The following is an 18,651-nucleotide window of genomic DNA, read 5'->3' on the forward strand; positions in this document are numbered from 1 at the left end:
GACAATTTTCCTTCCCTGAAAGAAATTGGTGATCCAGTTAGATCTTTATGATAACCCAACAGTTCCCTCGTGACTTCTCTTGGTGTCAGGTTTTTAATTTCAGAATTTTAAAACTTAATTTAAATTCTCAAACTACCACTGTTATTTTTTAGATCACCTTTTTGGAGATTGCTAGCCCAGTAACGTAGCCACTATAACAACTAGCAGCTTTATGGGGAATAAAATGTCCCAAGGTACATCACACATGTTATCAAACACCAAGCCACATGAGAAGCTATTGAGACACGTGACTACAATAATGGTCAAAGAGATGTTTTTTAAAACAGAAGTACAGAGGTGGGAGGTTTTGAATATAGAACGTAGAACATAGAACAGTCCCTCCAAGTTGTGCTGAGCTTTGTCCAAAACCAAGATCAAGCTATCCCGTTCCCTATCATTCTGGTATGCTCCATGTGCCTATCCAATAACCGCTTGAAAGTTCCTAAAGTGTTGAACTTCACTATCACAGCAGGCAGTCCATTCCACACCCCAATCACTCTCTGAGTGAAGAACTTACCTTGGACATTCCTCCTATATCTCCCACCATGAACCTTATAGTTATGCCCCCTAGTAACAGCTACATCCACCCGAGGAAATAGTCTCTGAACGTCCACTCTATCTGTCCCCCTCATCATCTTATAAACCTCTATTAAGTTGCCTCTCATCCTCCTCTGCTCTAAAGAGAAAAGCCCTACTGTCTCAACCTTTCCTCATAAGACCTACCCTCCAAACCAAGCAGCATCCTGGTAAATCTTCTCTGCACTCTCTCCAATGCTTCCACATCCTTCTTATAGTGAGTGACCAGAACTTCCAAATGTGGCCTCACCAAGGTCCTGTACAGTTGCAGCATGACCCCATGGCTCTTAAACTCAAACTCCCTATTAATAAACGCCTGGGTGGGAATTCCTGAAATTAGAGTCTAGCCCCAGTGGTGGAGAAATTACATTTGGGATTGGACGGATTAACAGCAGGCAAGGGAGTGGAAAATTAGTCCAATTACAGATAACAATAAATGCTGGCCGAGCCAGCAACACCCACATCCAATGAATGACTATAAAGGGTGTATTTGGTTGTGGAAAGACAGAACACTGTGAGAATGAACATATCTGGTGACGAGTAGCAGAAGCGTTGGAGTGATAGTGTTTAGGAGGAGGGCATCATGTGCTGAAACCATCAGCAACATGTTTTAACCAGAATCAGAAATCCTACTGAGGGCGGGTAACACGAAAGCTTCCCCCGCTCTTTGGGAACAGGGAAAAGTAAAACATTCCCTTAGTGCCAATTTTTAGAAGATGCAGGGGTAGGGAAAGCCAGAGTTAGTACTGTGCAATTGGGTTGAAAATTGAGAATTTTGTAGCCGTTGAGAGATACAGGATAACAGTGTCCTTGATGTGGACGGTATTTGAACCCAAGCCAAGTGGTAAAAGGTCAGAGTGGTGAAATCACAGAAACTCCTTGTTTCAATGAAAGCCATCCTTCTGCGATGATACATCACAGCAGTGCAAAAGGGCCAGGGTTGGAGAAAGAGGCGAAAACCACAGCCACTAGAATCAATCTTATGGAGACAATGGTGCAGTGGCATTGTCACCAGACTAGTAATCCAGAGACATAGGTTCTGGGGACCCAGGTTTGAATTCTACCACAGCAGATAGTGAAATTTGAATTCAACAAAAATCTGGGGATAGTGGGGTGAAGGGTATTGACACTGTCCTTTGTCACAATGACAAAGTGCACAGAAGGGTGTGTTGTCTGCCTGGTGCTCGGGTACGGGATGTCGCAGCTGGGCTGCAGAGGAACCTGGAGTGGGAGGGTGAGAATCCGGTCGTTGTGGTACATGTGGGTGCCGGCGACGTAAGCAAAATGCAGACTGAGGATCTGGGGAGGGAGTATGAAAAGCTGGGAATGGAATTAAAAAGTAGAACCGACAAGGTGGTTATCTCTGGGCTACTGCCTGAACCGTGTGCAGATGGGCGTAGGGTTGACAGGATTAAGGAAGTGAATGGGTGGCTCAGGGATTGGTGTGGGAGGAATGGGTTTGAATTTATGGGGCATTGGCACCAGTATTGGGGTAGGTGGGACCTGTTCGGGCGGGATGGGGTTGGTCTGAACCGTGCTGGGACCAGAGTGCTGGCGAATCGAGTAAAGAGGACTGTAGACAGGGCTTTAAACTAATTAGTGGGGGGGAGGGTGCGAGGGTAGGTGATGTTATGAGGTCTAAAGTTAAGGAGAGGGTACAGGTAAGGGAAGAGGCCGAGGATGTCCCAATAATAGAGGGAGTAGGGGGCGTGAGTATAGTTGGTGGCGTTGCGGCAAATAGGGTCCAGGTGAAGGCTGGGACGAAAGCACTTTATCTGAATGCACGAAGCATTCGGAAAAAAGTGGATGAGCTGGTGGCGCAGATCGACACAAATGGATACGATCTGGTGGCCATTACAGAGACGTGGCTGCAGGGTGACAGGGACTGGGAGCTGAATATACAGGGCTATCAAGTGTTTAGGAAGGATAGGCAGGAGGGAAAAGGAGGGGGCGTAGCTCTGCTGATTAAGGATAGCATCACGGTGGTAACAAGGGATGATATTGGAGCCAAGGAGCAGAGGGTGGAATCGTTGTGGGTGGAGATTAGGAACAGCAAAGGGAGGAAGACGCTGGTGGGTGTCGTCTATAGGCCTCCAAATAATGATCTGGAGGTGGGGCGGGCTGTTAACGCGCAAATAAGTGCGGAGTGCAGGAATGGGACGGCCGTAGTTATGGGGGATTTCAATCTGCATATTGATTGGTCGACCCATGTTGGACGTGGGGGGCTCGAGGAAAAGTTCTTGGAATGCTGCCGGGATAGTTTCCTCGAACAGTGTGAGTTGGAGCCGACGAGGGAGCGAGCTATCTTGGATCTGGTGCTATGTAATGAGGCGGGTAGAATTAGGGACCTTGTGGTGAAGGATCCTCTTGGGGAGAGTGATCATTGTATGGTAGAGTTTCTGGTGCAGATGGAGGAGGAGAAAGTGGGTTCCCGGACACGCGTCCTTTGTTTGAACAGAGGGGAGTACGGTAGGATGAGAGAAGAATTGGTGAATGTGGACTGGGGGAGCGCGTTGGAGGGAGGGTCTGTTGAGGAGCAGTGGAGGATCTTTAAGGAGATCTTTCTTGGTGCTCAGCGGAAATTTATTCCGATGGTCAAAAAGGATAGTAGGAGGAGAGGTAATAAGCCGTGGATAACGAAGGAGGTGAAGGAAAGTGTTAAACTAGAAGCGGAGGAATTTAGAGTAGCTAAGAGTAGTGGGCGAGAAGAGGATTGGGAGAGGTTTAAATGTCAACAAAGATTGACAAAGAAGTTGATAAAGAAGGGTAGGAGAAACTATGAAGCTGGGCTAGCGCTTAATATAAAAAAGGATAGCAAGAGTTTTTATAAATATATAAAAAGGAAGAGGCTGGCTAGGGTGAATGTTGGTCCTTTAGAGGATGAGAAAGGGGACCTAGTGGTAGGGGATGGGGATATGGCTAAGGTCTTGAATAACTTTTTTGTTTCTGTCTTCACAGAGGAGGACGTGAATAATTTGCCGGGTGTTAGCGATGGAAAGGTGGTAGGACTGGAGGGTCTTAATGACATTACTGTTACTAGAGAGGCGGTGCTCGACAGACTGGAGGGGCTGATTGTGGACAAGTCCCCAGGACCGGATGGAATGCATCCGAGGGTTCTGAAAGAAATGGCGGAGGTGATAGTGGATGCCTTGGTGGTTATTTTCCAGACGTCGCTGGATTCCGGGGAAGTGCCGGATGATTGGAAAATGGCTAATGTTACGCCGTTGTTTAAGAAGGGTGCCAGGCAAAATGCGGGGATTTATAGGCCGGTTAGTTTAACGTCTGTGGTAGGTAAAATGTTAGAGTCTGTCATTAAGGAGGAAATTGCGAGGCATCTTGAAGGGAATTGCTTGATAGAGCAGACGCAGCACGGTTTCATTAAAGGGAAGTCGTGTCTGACAAATTTACTGGAGTTCTATGAGGATGTGTCTAGGGCGGTGGATAGAGGAGAGCCGGTGGATGTGGTCTTTCTAGATTTTCAGAAGGCGTTTGACAAAGTGCCTCACAAGAGGTTATTGCAGAAGGTCGAGGGACATGGAGTTGGGGGTAGGGTGTTAGCGTGGATAGAGGATTGGTTGTCAAATAGGAGGCAGAGAGTGGGGGTCAACGGGTGCTATTCGGATTGGCGGATGGTGACTAGTGGAGTGCCCCAGGGGTCGGTGCTGGGGCCTCAGCTTTTTACCATTTATATAGATGATCTGGAGGAGGGAACCGAGTGTAGAGTGTCGAAATTTGCTGATGACACCAAGATTGGGGGAACAGCAAGTTGTGCGGAGGGTGTGGAGAGTCTGCAGAAGGATCTAGATAGGCTGGGCGAATGGGCCAGGAAATGGCAAATGGAATTTAATGTTGGCAAGTGTGAGGTGGTCCACTTTGGTAGGAAGAATGGTAGGAAGGACTATTACTTACGTGGCGAGAAACTGCAGCAGGCGACGGTGCAGAGGGACCTCGGGGTCCTTGTGCATGAGTCGCAAAAACCCAGCTTGCAGGTGCAGCAGGTGGTCAGGAAGGCAAATGGGATGCTGGCCTTCATAGCGAAGGGGATTGAATATAAAAGTAGGGAGGTCTTGCTGCAGCTGTATAGGGCATTGGTGAGGCCGCAGCTGGAGTACTGTGTGCAGTTTTGGGCGCCGCACCTGCGCAAAGATATTTTGGCCTTGGAGGGAGTGCAGAGGAGGTTTACTAGGCTGATACCGGAGTTGAGGGGGTTGAGCTATGAGGAGAGGCTGAATAAACTGGGCTTGTACTCGTTAGAGTTTAGAAGAATGAGGGGAGATCTCATTGAGACGTATAAGATGATGAATGGGATGGATAGGATAGAGGTGGAAAGACTCTTCCCGCTCAAAAAAGACAGTAGGACTAGGGGGCACAGCCTCAAGATAAAAGGGGGGCGGTTTAGAACGGAGTTGAGGAGGAACTTCTTCACTCAAAGGGTGGTGAATCTCTGGAATTCTCTGCCCGTTGAAGTGGTGGAGGCTGCCTCGCTAAATATTTTTAAGACGCGGGTTGATGGGTTTTTGATAGGAGACGGGATTAAGGGTTATGGGGAGAAGGCGGGAAAGTGGAACTGAGCAGCGACAGATCAGCCATGATCTTATTGAATGGCGGGGCAGGCTCGAAGGGCTGGATGGCCTACTCCTGCTCCTATTTCTTATGTTCTTATGTTATGAAACCATTGTGAATTGTTGTAAAACCCCTCCTGATTCACCAAAGTCCATTTGGGAAGCAAATCTGCCAAATTTACCTGGTCTCACTTTTATGTGACTGCAGACCCACAGCAATATGGCCAATTCGTAAATGCCCTCTGAAATGGCTGAACAAGCCATTCAGTTCAAGGACAATTAGGGATGGGCAATAAGTGCTGGCCCAACCAGCGGCCACATCCCATGAATGAATATTGAATTTGATGATCAGCAATGATCAAAATGAATGGCACAGTAGGCTCAAAGGGCCAAATGGCCCACTCCTTCTTCCATTTTCTGTTTCAATGGATAAAACAAAACATACTGGACCAACCTAAGGAAATCTTTAGATGCCACATGTGGGTACTTTGGAGAGACTGGGGTGAATTAGTCCTCTCAACTCTAAAACATTCTGTGAGCTGCTGCTATCCTGTGCTAGCAGATATTCCCACCAAATCTCCCCTGAGACCCAGTTCCCTCTAACCCCTCTGCAAAGATTTACTGAGGCCTTTACAAACCATCAGTCTGCTTCTGGAAGCCTGATTAGTGCTCATGTTAGAATACCAGATCAGAAATCCCAAGATATGTAGTCAGGTTAGACCCCAACAATTTGTTATTTTGGCATTTATATGAGGATAGGGTATTTCACTTCAGATGTGATTCTACTGACAAACTAAGCAGTTTTATCGAAACAACTTTTATTTAACAATAACAAATTAATTAGCTTAATATTTACCAATTGAATAATACTTGAACATGACAAGATACAATTCTTAATAGCTCACCTATCCCCATGAGTTACAATTCAAGCAATATTCCTCTTATGGACTTAAAACCCTCTTTAAAATGAGGTAGCAAATCACAGGCTTGCTTGCTTGTACTTAGGTTGCCAGCTTTGAAGCTTTTAGACAACATCTAAAGAGACAAAGACTGGGAACTATGTCTTGCATCTTTTAGAACCAAGCAGTAACTGCACGTTTTAGAAACAAAAGAGAAACTGTGTTTTCTTTGCAAGCTTAGCTCCTCCCCTAAAGCACACGACTCTGTCCCTGTCAATCAACCTAATCAAACTCTACTCTGAAATCTCAGCGAAGCCCAAGTAAACACAAATGCATTAGCTCAGCTTAAAACAAACACTCCTGGTTTAAAATGAGTACTTATCCTGTGCTTCCAGCTACTAATTTTAAAAGATTTTTTAGCCAAATTGGCACCCTGTAAAACAGATCTGAATTCTAAACATATCCCTTATAAGGAACATAATATACATATATTCCTTAACAGCACAGTCACAGATCACCTGAATGACAAGAATGAGGTCCAAAGCCCAGTTCTGAGTGTGCCTTGGGCCTCTTGCTTATGTTGTGTGTTGACAATTCTGCATCTCAGAATGGGCTGGAGTGAATTTCTCACCCAACATTTTAAAGACAACAAACATAAATTATAAATGACTTTCAGAGGAAAATAAAACCATCTCCTACCTAAAATAAAAGCAAAATGCTGCAGATGCTGGGGATCTGAAATAAAAACACAAAGTGCTGGAAAAAGCTGAGCAGTTCTGGCAGCATCCATGGAGAGAGAAAGAGTTACTGTTTCGGATTCGATATAACTTTTCTTGGAATTGAAATATTAACTCTGTTTATCTCTCCACAAATGCTGCCAGATCTGCTGAGTTTTTCCAGCACTTTCTATCCTTATTTTAACTCATACCTACAATCGCTGAAAAACAGTCATCTAATTAAAAGGATTAGTTATATATGATTCGTTAGAGAAGAGTTGGACAAAGTAATATTTGCATTTGTAGAGTATCTTTTACAACGCCAGGATGTCCCAAAATACTTTCAGCCAACTGTACTTCTTAAATTAGAGTCAATACTGTTGTGCAGGAAACGCAACAGCCAATGTACATGCAACAAGCTGCCACAAACAGCAACATGATAATGATCAGATAACTTGTTTCATGATTTTGATTGAGTGATATATTTTCACCAGGATATTGAGGAGCACTACTGTGCTCTTGAGATACTCTCGCATCCTTTAACAGGGTAGATGGGACCTCAGGTTTAACATCTCACTCGAAAGACAGCAGTCGGAATCTTACCACTGTTCATGCCAGCCAGATTTTTCCCATCCTGCAGCAGTGAATAGAGATTTGGCTAGCCACTAAATTCTCTGACCTTGCTACAGCAGGAGAGTGGCGTGAAAGGGCGGTAAGATTATGCCCACATCTCTGACATTGCAGCAATCCATCAGGGCTGGAGTGTCAGGCTAGGTTAGCTGCTTAAATCTCTGGAGTGGGATTTGAACTCACAAATTTCAGTTTTGGATGAGCCTGCGACCCATTGAGTCATAGCTGGGACATAAAGTTCTCACTGATGAGTGGGCATATAAACATAACTTGTTCAAGAATGTAGCGAATAAATTGTTCAAGAATATAACTTTAATACTACTGAAGAATGAAAATCAAGTAGCTGTCTTTGAACTAAGGGGAGAACACTCCCTTTAATCTTTGGGAAAGTTCCTATTGACATTTCCTTCTATAAAAGAGACCACAAATTTTGCAACTTGTGACATGTGTATTCACACGTACACCCAACAGTTTAATTTCCTTTCGCCCTAATACTGAACCTGTGCAGAGAGACTGATCTGCTCATTTTCCATGAGTTAAGTACAGCATGAATGTTTTTTTTAGTTTACTTGTTGTCATAAGCAGACTTACATTAACACTTCAGTGAAGTTACTGTGAAAATCCCCTAGCTGCCACACTCTGGTACCTGTTTGGGTACACTGAAGAAGAATTTAGCATGGCCAATGCACCTAGCCAGCACATTCTTCAGATCATGGGAGAAATCGGAGACCTGAAGGAAACCCATGCAGACAGGGGGAGAATGTGCAGACTCTGCACAAACAGTGACCCAAGTCAGGAATCAAACCCAGGTCCCTGGCGCTGAGAGGTAGCAGTGCTAATCTCTGTGCCATTGTGCTGCCCTCCTGTGGAGGATTGAGGAAGAGTGCTATCTTCCTGCTCTTCCTGCAGGGCTGTGAGTGATTACATTTTTGGCTTATAATCAGTTTTTGACGTTATCTCTGTTACCCACAGAACTGTGGGGTGTTAGTGGAGCAGAACTGATAGCCCAGTGTCCTTACACTGTGGCTAAACCCAACCGTTGTTCTTGACTCCAAATAAATGGACCAACAAGTCAATCAGAAGCAAAATCATGTAGGGTGAACATAATAAAGGGGAGGGGTATTAAGTTCAAATGGCAATGCAAGAGTCTACTAAAAGGTTGGTTAAAAAGGCCTGAGAAAGCTGGAACAGTAAACCCGCACACAAATTAGTGTTTCATAAGTAGCAGCATTATTACTATTTAACATTCAGATACCCAATTTTAATTTCTCATTTTAAAAGATACACACTACTCCATTCAAATCATTTTGCAACCAGAATGGTAAAGTGCAAATTGATATTCCCCACTGCGCGTATTATCAATACTGTTTTATGTGGGTGTCTTGCAAGAACTTTCAATCTTCACAACTATGATGGCTACTGTTGCCATTCCCAACCTCAGTCCATCTCTTCCAAAGCTGCTGTGATGCTGCTGATGACTGCCTATACATGCAGAATGCAGAACAGTACAGCACAATAAAGGCCCTTTAGTCCTCGATATTGTGCCGAGCTACGTCCGGACCCAAGATCAAGCTATCCCATTCCCTATCATTCCGGTGTGCTCCATGTGCCGATTTGCAGGAGGGCTCTCAGACAGCCATAAAATGATCCCAGTGCATTAATTCCAGGAAGACCAGGGTGCAGTGTGTCCAGTCTGATATTTTCCCTTAATAAACATCACAAAACAGATTACTGTATCATCATTACATTCTTGTTTGTGGAAGTTTGCTGTGCACAAATTTGCTAGTCAATCACAGTTCCACTTTACAACTTGGATACTTATAAAATTCTAACAGGGCTATGCGGGGTAGATTCAGCAAGACTGTTCCCGATGGTGAGGGAGTCCAGAACTAAGGGTCATAGTTTGAAATTAAGGGGTAAACCCATTAGATCTGAGGTGAGGAGAAATTTCTTCACCCAGAGGATGGTGAATGTGTGGAGTTCACCATCACAGAAAGTAGTTGAGGCCAAAATGTTGTCTGACTGAACGGTGGCACAGTGGTCAACAGTGCTGCCTCACAGCATCAGGGACTTTGATTCATTGTCTGTGCGGAGACTGCATGCTCTCCCCGAGTCTGTGTGGGTTTTCTCTGGGTGCTCTGGTTTCTTCCCACAGTTCGAAAGTAGTACTGGTTAGGTGCATTGGCCATGCTAAATTCTCCCTCAGTATACCCTCTTATAATTCACATCAGAAGCTTGAAAATGTTTTATAAAGTCCACCTGGATTATAAATTTAGCAATTTGAATTTGGCTAGAGTAGCATGAGATGTTTCACTTCGGATACAATTCATATAACCCACTTGGGAGCTTCAATCAAACAAAATTCATTTAAGAATACAGTTAACATTTATAGAAAGAAAATTAGCAATAACTTTTACCAATTACAAACAAGAAAAAAACCACAACATTGTATAAACTGTAACAGCTAAATACTGTACCAACCAAACAAATCCCCTAAACAAAGCCCTTGCAACAGTTTTAGCACAGAAAATATGAATGACTCTGGAACTTGATCCTTTGGTTGGATGCTGCAGTTCTCTTAATATACACACAGACAAGCTTGAAGTCAGAACAGCTTTCCACAACACCAGAGAGAGAGAGGGAGAGGCTCTAGGTATTAACTAACAAACGACCAACAGCAGAATTTTCACTTCAGAAAGGCAAGAAGCCTTGCTTCCAGCTAGCCAGCTGAATTTCCAATACCAGGAAGAGAGAAAGAAACATTGCTTTTCAGTCTGCTGTCCAAACACCTTCTAAACTAAAACTGCAGCCAGCAGCCAAACTGAAAGAGAAACCTTGAAAAAAAACTGTCAAAAACGCATGACTTGCCAATCAACTGTAAATTCCGAGTGAATGCATAAGGCCCAGATTAAAAATAAACAAAACCCCATTTAAACCGTTGAAGCAGCAAGAAAAGGACTTCTAGTAGACAGATCGGCAACATTGAAAAAAAACGAAAAGGCTTGGTTGCAAACTGCAGAGAACATGATTTCAGAAAAAATACATTTCTTAAAAGGTCACAAACATCACAACTGGAATAGCCGTGGGGTGTGGCAACTAGGAGATTTTCACAGTAACTTCAATGCAATGTTAATGCAGGCCTACTTGTGACACTAATAATTAAACTTTAAAAACTTTGATTTCAAGAAGAAACTAGATATAGCTCTTGGGACTAAAGGGACCAAGAGACGTGGGAGGAAGAGGAGTATTGAATTCGATGATCAGCCACGATCAAAATGAACAATGGAACAGGCTCAAAGGGCTGAATGGCCTACTCCTGCTTTCAGTTTCTATGTTTCCATCAGTGCCTATGTTTCGAAAGTGCTTAATTAGATGTAAAGTACTGTGCTTTCATTGTAAGATGTTTGAAGACAATGGCCCTTTAAATAATAATGTTCTGGTTCTAAACGACATTTCCTCACCACAACGTATCAATGTCTACAGTCCTGAATTGCTCAACATCTCCATGAAATATTTGTGTCAAAGCAGTGGAACTACAGTTCCTCGCATGCCTTTCGGTATTGACGCATGCGCACTGCCGGTACATTCCTATGTGACGTAACATCAACGTCATCGCCTTTGTTTGACGTTTGCCATTTGTCATCACACCTGGTGCCAAGGTCATGAAACAAAAAAACAGCCTCACGAAACAGAAGGGGAAAAAAAATTCACTAACAGAGGAAAAGACTCCAAATCCCAGAAGGCCGTTGGGTTAGAAACAGAGGCGGGGTTACTGATATGCGTCGTGACGTAGAGATGACGCTTGCGTCGTGGTCGACGCTGACAAACAACAACGTCAACGTCACGGGCGAGGGTTGAAGAGAAGGTTCAGGATCAGAGAGGTTCAGAGCGAGAGGGACCTGGAGAGAGAGAGAAAAAAAGAGGGAGGGAAGGCGGCGGAGGAGGAGGAGGTGGTGGTCGTGGCCGTGGTGGAGGTCCAGGGAGTGCCGTGAGAGGGGCAAAAAAAAGACAAACAGTCGCAATCAGAGGACGACCATTGAAGTGAACCCTAGAGACTGGCCGAGAATCACTTCAGAGTCTGAAGAGGACAAAGTGGCGTCGCCCGAGTGAAGAGCGAGAGAGGGGGGGACGAATCCCCTCAGTCACATACAATTAAATCCCCACCCCCTCGCTGTTAACACCCGCTGTTGACTGAATAGCCACCCATTATTTATTTTTAACCCCACCTCCCCATCTCTTCCCCGGCAAGGGGATTCCGTCTCTCGACTGCACCTGAAGAGAGTTTGGTTATTTTTCTCTCTCCCTCTGTTTGTGTGTGCGTGTGTGTGTGTGTTGTGTGTGCCGCGGGGGGGTTTTGGAGGAAGATAGGCCCGAGAGAGGAGAAATTAAAAGCTCGCCGGCCGCCACCTCCTCCACAGCAGCACCAACATGTCCTCCCCGAGTCCCGGGAAAAGGCGAATGGACACCGATGTGGTCAAACTGTATCCTTCAGAGTAGCGGCTCTCCCCCTTGGAGAGGTTTCAGCAGTCAACGCTCTTTCTCTCCACCCCCACCTTCCCCCTCTTCTTTGTCTCGTCTGTTAATTATCGTGACAAATGCGCCGTTTGTTTGTGTAAAAGGAAAAATATATCATTTTTACACATTGTATCGCAGCCTCAGCCCACCAGTTGGTATATTTGTATGCCCCTAACTGTTAAAATGCAACTGACACTATTGTTATGGTTGAGTTTTTTGGGGGGAGGTGGGCAACGGTTATGTTCTTGAGATATGCAATGGTTTATATCAAAGAAAAATGACAACAACCACATGGTGAAAGATTTCGAGGCTTCCTCTTTTTCTCTTGAAGTTTTATTCCTCCACACCCAGTGTTTGAGTATTTTCTGGAGAAACATTTGGTTGGCCTTTTGTGTGAATATTTTTAAAATTTAAATTCGTACGTAGCCTTTTCAATTCTGAATTGATGGTGGTTCTTCGGCCTTTTATCTTCAGAAAAGATCTAGCCTCAGTTTTATTGTATACTGTGTGTCACACGTTTCAAGACTAGATTTAACGTTTCAGCTCAGGATTTATGATTAAAAGGCAGCGTCACATCTCTTCAAACCTCGTTTGTGTGTTTTCAGCTATCATAGAGATCGGGGATTGTCTGACGTGGATTTGTGGGGTATTTCTGGCCTGTTGATCTGTCTAGTTTTACTGGTGGGGGGAGGGGGTGGGGGTGAGAGCAAGAAAAACCGAAGGAATTTGAGTGCGGATGTTAGCTCTTAATCGGGTGACATGTTAATGCTTCATTACATTTGCGCCACCTTAGCTGATAGAATTTCTACTGTTTTTTCTTGAATGACTACGGTGTTGTCCAGAGGTTTCTTTTATTTTGTGAATAATTGACTTTTTTTGGTTTCCTGTGCTGGCTTATAAGGGTCATTTTTGCTGTTTTCTTGGAAGGTATTATAGTGACATTGTTGAATTTCTCTATGCAAAGAGGTTTGTGTCACGAATATCTGATGTATTTAGTATCTTGTTAACCCCCCCACTCATCCATTTTGGGTTTATGTTTTTTTGGTGGTGCTACCTGCTGGAACTCGTTGGACAGCAACTGTTGGTCCTAAAGCGAGCTGCAAAGAGCAGATTGGCTGTGCTGTTACCAGCCGGAATTGAGTTGGAGGTGGAGCTTAGTTAACACAAACACATGCACCAGCTGACACCACAGAGGAAAGACTACTTTCGTCTAGCGCTCCGTTGGGTGGAGGCACACACTTAACGGCAGATTACTTACTGGCAGCCCAGTTTTCTGTTCCTACCTCTTTCAGAATTAAACGTTCTTGAACTAGTTTTAAATCTGTCATCGCAAAAGTGTGTTCAGAAGGTCATTAGTTGGAGGTTGTTATCTTGGATTATACTTTCTGAAGTACTGTTTTTGCAGTTTTTTTTGTGTAAAGTCAATCATGTAAGAAAATGTAGTATGCTAGTTACATTTTAAAGTTTGGCTGGTCCCTTATTTTAAAAACGTCAATGGCGACATTTTATTTTTAGACCTGTTGTACATTTTGGTAGTTTGAATTTATCTGCCTGATTTGCTATTGTAGGCCAGGTGACAGACTGCCAGACCACTGCCAAATCTCCTGTCAGCAGCTGCTGGAGAGTACTCGAGATTGTAGAATTGTTTTTCTCCCTGCCTCCGTCTTGGCTTTGTGACACCAAATGCCTAGTCTGATGTTCTGTCACTGCCTCACTCTGTTCTGTCTCCTCTTCTCACTTGATTACCTCTACGTTTCTGCAGCCATGTTTTGGCAGGCAACTTTGCTTGCCATTTCACTCTTTGCAGCATTGCTGGCAGATTTGTACAGAAGTTGACTGTATTCTACAAAGGTTTCTGTTGCCATGCTTGGTGTTGAAATCATGACTAAGATCTAATGCTGGAGTTGATTATGTAGTTCTCGTATTTGGACATGTTCCTTTAAGTAATGTACACACAAAGTCTGATTGGATGTGTCCCTTTTTTTGATTGCATAGACTGGAGCAGTTTTTCATTGTTACTTTGATGTTGTAGTTGTACAGGGAGCAGCTTGGCTAGGGTGCAACTGGTTCTGGAACACATCTTCAGTACTGCACTTGGGATATTGTCAGGCCCATAGCCTTTGCTGTGTCCCATGCCTTCAGCTTTTGACAACACAGTGAGCCAAATTGGCATTTGAGATTGTGGATACATCGGGAGGAGGTTAAGATGGATTATCCACTTGGCACTTCTGGTTTAAGATGGTTGCTAATGCTTCAGCCTTGTCTTTGTGCTAAGTTTTGCCACCTTTGAGGGTGAGCATGTTTGTCGAGTCATCTTTTTCATTAGTTATTTAATTGTGCACCCCATTCATGCTTGGGTGTGAAGGACTGCAGACCTTTGAGCTAATCCATTGGTTGTAGTAGAATCAATTAGCTCTCTCATATCCTCCTCAAGGACAGATAGGAATGGGCAGTAAATACTGACCTTGTCAGTGATGCCCACATCCTGTGAATGAATAAAGATTGTGTTATAATAATCTTTCACGGAGAACTTTTTAAACATCAATTTTGGCCTGGTCTCTTGAAGTTATTAATGCTTTCTGGACATTGTCTTATGCTGGTTCATGGTTGCAGCCTAGATGTTGAATGCAGCAGGTCTAATGGACTCTTTAAAAACACTGCATTGGCGCTAGATTCAGGTCTCTGACATACATACACGAATGCCTTCTGACAAGACTTAAATGTATGGTGAAAATAGGCCTTGGTTAGTTTCTTCTCAGTATGTGCACTGAACACTTCAATAGCTACAGCTGGTTCAGATTACCGAATATGGCAGAAGCTGGAAATCAAACTTGGGCCTTCTGCTGTGTACGACATGAGTATTATAAACGGCTTTGCTTCAATCCATTAGTCCATCATAGATGTTTCCAATGCTGTCATCATTTTGCATCAGTCATATGTCTGGATTGTTAGTATCTGTACTTGTGTTCTTCATCAGCAGACAGAACCTGGATGCAATAAGATGAACTTTTGAAATTGCAGTAAACTGAAACATTCTTAAGACACTTTACAAGTAGGATGCCAAGTTGAATGAGGAATTTAATGACTAGAAAATGTGCGTGGATCATTTTGACTGAAGTCTACCACTGATAGTGGAATGTAGGGGGTGGAGATAGTCATTGTAAACTGGAGTTTGGAAGACCAAAAGGTCCAAATAATTAAGTGATGAATTATCATGAGTGCAGTTTCGCTTTGGGGATCGAAGAGCAGCTTTAACCCTTTAAGAAACATAGAAAATAGAAGCCTCCCCCCCCCCCCCCCCCCCACCCTACACACACACACACACACCGCACCACCATCCCTTGATGCCTTTAGCCCCAAAAGTTAATTTTGATTTCTTCTTGAACGACCTAAATGACTTTTTTGTGGTACTGAATTCCACTGATTGACCACTCTCTGGGTGAAGCAATTTCTCCTCATCTCAGTCTAAAAGATTTACCCTTACCCTCAAACTACAACCCATAGTTCTGGACTCCCCATGGGAATGTTCTTTTTGAATCTACACTGTCTAATCCTTCAGAATTTTATGAGTTTCCATGAGATCCCCCTTACTGTTCTAAACTCCAATGAATACAATGCTGACTGACTCAGTCTCTGTTGATATGATAGACCTGCTATCCCAGCAATCAGCCTGGTAAACCTTTGGTTGTCTAAATTCATCTAACTGCCAAAGCAAACCAATCACATTGCTATTTTGTAATTGCTGCCTAAATTGGAAGTAACCAAGCAGGCAGTGGGTATCCAGCAAGTTTACTTAATAAAATTTGTCCAAGCTAATGTTCTTGCATCAGGCATGCATTGCTTTTTTTAAAACTGGAATGTTTTGTGTGTTTTATGGGAGGAAAATGGAACTGGTTGTGGCAAAGGATAATCAGCGCTTCTGCATTAATGTGTTTGCCAAAGGTGACCTCTTGCTCTTCTATAGCCTGATTCAAGGCAGGAAAATAACCAAATTTTGACTCTGCATGGATTGCTGGTGTGCATACAGGTTATACAACAAATTCAATCACTTGTGAATTTGCTGAAGCTCCCTCAGTATTCATACAACACCTTGTTCGTTAAGCTATGCATTTGTGGGATGTTATCAAATCTAGACTAATGCAAATTTCTGTTAGCAGGATTTCCATGATGCATATTGAGTGTGAATATTCTTACCATGTCTAATGCCTGTCTCTTTTTTGTGGGGGAGCCTGGAGAGAGTTTTTCGAATTGTTTAACAGCAGGGTGAAGTTCTGGAGGTTTATAAGCCTGTTGTGTGGAGATGATGGGACTAATTTGAGGTGGCAAATGAAAGTGCGTGAGAAATCTACTAACACAATATTGAATGTTGTTTAAGCAAGCTTTTTTCCTACAATGTGCTGAAAGAAAATGTTGAATGTGGAAAATGCACAACTCTTTTGAACCATGCTGTTAGTTTTGGCATTAATTAATGGTCTTGTTCCTGTGTTGAAATAACCTGATACCAATTGGCTGGTACAACTTGGACTTTTTTCGCCTCCTGTTTTCAGCAAATACTCATTGCCCTAGGCTTATTTTTGCTAGGGTTGAGCTCTATGCCCAGTTGACCCTTGTACTTTGCCAAGCCAGCATTCGCCATTTGTAAGTCCAGATATTGAATGCTGGTAGGTTACATGAGCCTGACCTACCTTTATTGAGCATGCACTGTAAAGTTTCTGGATGATGATCAAAAAAAGAGCATGGATGATTTTATGTCTTTATCTGGGGCTTTTATTTTTAGTATCCTTTTACGTGTAGCCCTACCTGATAGTAAATTCAGGGTAGAACAGAGGTCAAACTTGGGGTGTTTCGGTCTGTATGGCTCAGACATTTAGTGATAGAGTCATAGAATCCCTCCTGTGTAGGAGGAGGCTATTCGGCCCATCAAGTCAATACAGACTCTCTGACAATATCTTACCCAGACCCACCATCTCACTCTACTATGGCTAATCCCATCTCGCCTACACATCTTGGGATACTAAGGGGCAAATTAGCATAGCCATTCCACCTAACCTGAACATCTATGGGCTATGGCAGATACAGGTGTCACCTAAAGAGGGGTTATTTCTTTCAGCAACACATGCTGTTATTCAGTGTTCCCACTTGTGATGTTTGTTGGATTTGGCAGTTTTATATCTGCGGTATCACTGGATCAGAGGGGCATTTGTCAGAACAGCTGATTGTATTGCTTAGGTGTAGTATTAAAGCATTGTGTTTTAGGAAACCTCTGCCTTTGGTTTAGTTTTTCCTAATGGGATGGTGAATTGAGGGATTGTAAACGGTGAAAGTTCTGTCTGTGAGAAGAAAATGTCCTGGTCAAATAAACTTGCAAATAATGCAAGTTTGAAAAATATGAGAATGATAACACAAGACAGAGTGGTGACACCTGAACGGGAAAGCAGCAGTGAGTCAGCCAATTAAAGACTTCGAATTGTGCATACTGTTCCTGGGTTCAGTGACTTTACAAACCATTCAGATTTTGCTCGAGTATTATCCTTGGCTCAGTAATGTCACTCGGCCCTGAGTCAAAAACCGTTCCATAGTTCTCGACATATAAGTTAGGCTATCTTTTTGAGTTCTGTGCATGCTCTATTGTTGGAGGTGTTGCCTTTTGGATGAGAGATTCAACAGAAGCCCTGTCTGCACACTCAGATGGTTGTAAAATATCCCATGGCAGCACTCAAATGAGAGCAGCTAAGTCTTGTTTCCTGGCCAACGTTTATTTCTTAACCACCGCTACTATAACAGATTAACCAGATATAGATTGGCTGGTACCTTTTGCATACTTTAGTGGCTACAAAGTTCAAAAACCATTGCCATCCTTAACGGTGTTCAATATTTTTAATTTATTTTTACCTGAGGGGAAATTAGTTTCAGTTCATGTAGGATGTACTACAAGTAGGATTTGAAGGCATTAAGAAAAACTTCTTGCACTTCTATACTGTTTCACAGAATTGCTGTGTAATTGGTGTCCTGGGTGTTAGAAATTGACAGATAAAATCCACCTTTAATGTTTAAGTTGAAACCTGTTATTGATTATCTTCACATTGAAGGCATGTTTGCAGTTGTTTATTAAAGGACTGGTCTCTGTGGAGGAAAGCCCAGTCTTGCTTGGGAGTACTTTACATCGTGTTAGCTGGCTATGGAATTCCCCCAATGGTGTTAAGTTCATCCCACTGAATCATAGAATCATAGAACCCTACAGTGCAGAAAGAGGCCCTTCGGCCCATCGAGTCTGCACCGAACATATCCCCACCCAAGCCCTACCCCCATATCCCTACATTTTACACCCACTAATCCCTCTAACCTTTACATCCCTGGACACTAAGGGGCAATTTCTTAGCATGGCCAATCAACCTAACCTGCACATCTTTGGACTGAGATCCACAAGCTTTTGTAGAAAGAGAACATGTGGAGGACAAAATGTAGCATTGAAATAGTGAACATGGTTTGGGTTTATACTTGTTCCTTTTTTGAAATGTTTCTTCCTCTTCCCACTATTAGATAAAGGGTTTGCCAACTGAGCTGCCTTTCTTTTTCTTGAAAGGTATGAACCTTCATTCCCTTTATTTTTAGGCTGCTTAAGAGCTGTAGCATCTACTTCCAAGGCTCCACAAATGTTTCTCTAAACTGGTTGCTGGGCAATGTGGCCTTGTAGTGACTTCTTCTGTGATTCCT

General features: G+C 43.4%; 1 protein-coding gene across 1 annotated transcript in view; it reads left to right on the forward strand.

Annotated features, from left to right (window-relative positions):
• Nucleotides 1-11,285: 11,285 nt before the first annotated feature.
• Nucleotides 11,286-18,651, forward strand: part of ube2h (ubiquitin-conjugating enzyme E2H (UBC8 homolog, yeast)) — a 124,291-nt gene continuing 116,925 nt past the window's right edge. The window contains exon 1 of the mRNA XM_080207632.1: nt 11,286-11,903. Within this exon, the coding sequence (XP_080063758.1) occupies nt 11,851-11,903 (53 nt within the window). The 5' untranslated portion in view covers nt 11,286-11,850. The remainder of the gene's footprint in view (nt 11,904-18,651) is intronic.

This window comes from Carcharhinus amblyrhynchos, chromosome 19 (genome assembly GCF_965287045.1).
Source record: "Carcharhinus amblyrhynchos chromosome 19, sCarAmb.v2.hapA, whole genome shotgun sequence".
Taxonomy (NCBI): Eukaryota; Metazoa; Chordata; class Chondrichthyes; order Carcharhiniformes; family Carcharhinidae; genus Carcharhinus; species Carcharhinus amblyrhynchos.